The sequence below is a fragment of the Dipodomys ordii genome, unplaced genomic scaffold (assembly GCF_000151885.1).
Source record: "Dipodomys ordii isolate 6190 unplaced genomic scaffold, Dord_2.0 Scaffold29, whole genome shotgun sequence".
Classification (NCBI taxonomy): Eukaryota; Metazoa; Chordata; class Mammalia; order Rodentia; family Heteromyidae; genus Dipodomys; species Dipodomys ordii.
This window is the reverse complement of record NW_012267245.1, coordinates 6,203,806-6,205,804: the sequence shown is the minus strand read 5'-3', so window position 1 is coordinate 6,205,804 and position 1,999 is coordinate 6,203,806. Positions and strand designations below refer to the sequence as shown.

Sequence of the window (1,999 nt, the reverse complement as noted above, 5' to 3'; positions counted from 1 at the left end):
TGCGGTCCTGTTGAGTGTCGCATCTCACGTGAATGTCTTTTCGATGCACTTTGAATCGGTTTTTATGTGGGTGAGAGAGCGGCGTTCAGCGCGTCTACATCCTGGCTGTGCTGGAGTTTGGTTTTTTGTGGACAGACACACAAGGAATGGACGGTATCGCTGACAGCGTCGACCTGGAGACGGGCTTCATAACTAACTAATCCAGAGATGGCACACGGGGACAGTGCAGGTTATACGGTGCGCCATTTTATACGGGGGCTCGAGCATGTGGGATTTCAGTGTCTACTGACACCAGGCAAACACACACACACACACACAAATGCACACATATGTCCACACGGGTGTACACACACATTTTTATGTACCTAGAAAAGAATAAGAGATTGTTAGAGAAACGCATAGAGGGCCAGAGATTTGGTACCGCAAGGGAGGAGGATTTTGTGACGATCTGGATTTTTGTATGAATTTGTTGGTGGTAGTATTGGTGAAGGTGGTCCTGGGGCTTGAACTCAGGGCCTGGGTGCTGTCCCTGATCTCTTTTGCTCAAGGCCAGTGTTGTACCACTTTGAGCTACAGCTCCGCCTCCGGTTTTTGAGTGGTTCATTGGAGAGTCTCACGGGGACTTTTCTGCCTGGGCTGGCTTTGAACCACCATCCTCAGATCTCAACCGTGTGAGTAGCGTGAGCCCCTGGCTCCCGGCTTTCATTAGATCTTCCTGAATGTCCCGATCTTAATATTTAACTTCTTTTCCGATGTTTGATTTTAAGGTTTTCAATTGTTGCTATAAAGGAGGCGTTGGAGGAGCTACAGTCCCGTAGGTCAGGTGCAGAATGCCTTTGTGTTTGGACCGAGTTTCCCCCCTTCCCCATCACTCTGGTAAGATCTAAAGTAGAACCTGGCTTCTGGTCGGCAGCGTTGGAGGCAGTTCCCATGAATGGGGTGCTGTGTGCGCCCCTGGGGTCCCCTCTCTGAGCACCGCGCCTCACGGAAGCCCATCTTCCCGGGGCCCGTGCCAAGATCAGGGGAGAAGAGGACACGGGAAAGCCCCTCCCGGGAGCCGCCCAGCGGCCGGGATTCTCTGCCAGCTGGACCTTGTCCTGCCTGCACATGGCGTTCCGAGCAGGCTGGGTGGCACCCAGTGGCCTGGGCCAGGACCCGAGCCTCACCCACCCTGGAGAAGCAGGTGCTCTGCCAGGCCTGGGCCTGGGGCCGGGAGTGTGTCTGTCTGGGCTTCACACGGTGGCCGCCAGGGTTAATCTCCGTTTCATCCTGCCAGTGGGGGCAGCCTGCCAGCCTGTGCCCGGAGGAGCAGATGGCCCGAGGGGTGACATTGGGTTCCGGCTGCCTCCCGCCGACTTGGCAGGTGGAGAGGGGAGGAGGATTGAAGTTCAAGGCCGGCCAAGCGCGGAAAGCGCCGGGCACGCCTCCTCCGTCTGAACCCCGGGTGGCTGCCTGTCCCACCAGCTTTGGGTGAGTGGAGATGGGTGGATCACAGTCTGGGCTGGCTCTAGCACCCAGTACAAGAGCATCTCAAAGCCGGCAGGTACACCAAGCGCCCTGCTGGGGTCCTCCTCTGCTGTGCTAGCTGTCCCCAAAACAGGCTCAGAGGGTGGGGACCGCGGCTCCGCCAGGCTGTTCGGCAGCCCTGGGGCTGCTGCAAGCCACCATCTCCGCCAGGGTGTTCACTGGCCCACCGGGAGGTCACATGTGCCTCTGTGGACCAATCACCGTCCCTCTGATTTTCCCAGGCCCGCCCAGCCCACCAGGTCTGAAGCCAGAGCCCCTGAGGACCAGGGGCGAGGGGGAGTTTCAAGTCTCTTCTCCTCCTGCAGTTCTGCCACTTGCCAGAGACTTCTCCATCCTCAGCCCCAGCCTGCTGGCCCTACGCTAAGGTTCATTTTATCTGAGCTTAAGGTGAATGGATTTCCACTTGAATTAACCTCCCACAGGGAAGATCCTCCTGGGCGGGTGGGGGGGGAGGGGGGGGAAGATTGTTGTG

The 1,999-nt window shown here is 57.6% G+C and overlaps 1 protein-coding gene across 1 annotated transcript in view; it reads left to right on the top strand.

Annotated features, from left to right (window-relative positions):
• Positions 1–1,107: 1,107 nt before the first annotated feature.
• The window catches only part of Ccdc112 (coiled-coil domain containing 112), a 46,011-nt gene continuing 45,119 nt past the window's right edge, over positions 1,108–1,999 (top strand). The window contains exon 1 of the mRNA XM_013016011.1: positions 1,108–1,359. Coding sequence (XP_012871465.1) covers positions 1,108–1,359 — 252 coding nt within the window. The remainder of the gene's footprint in view (positions 1,360–1,999) is intronic.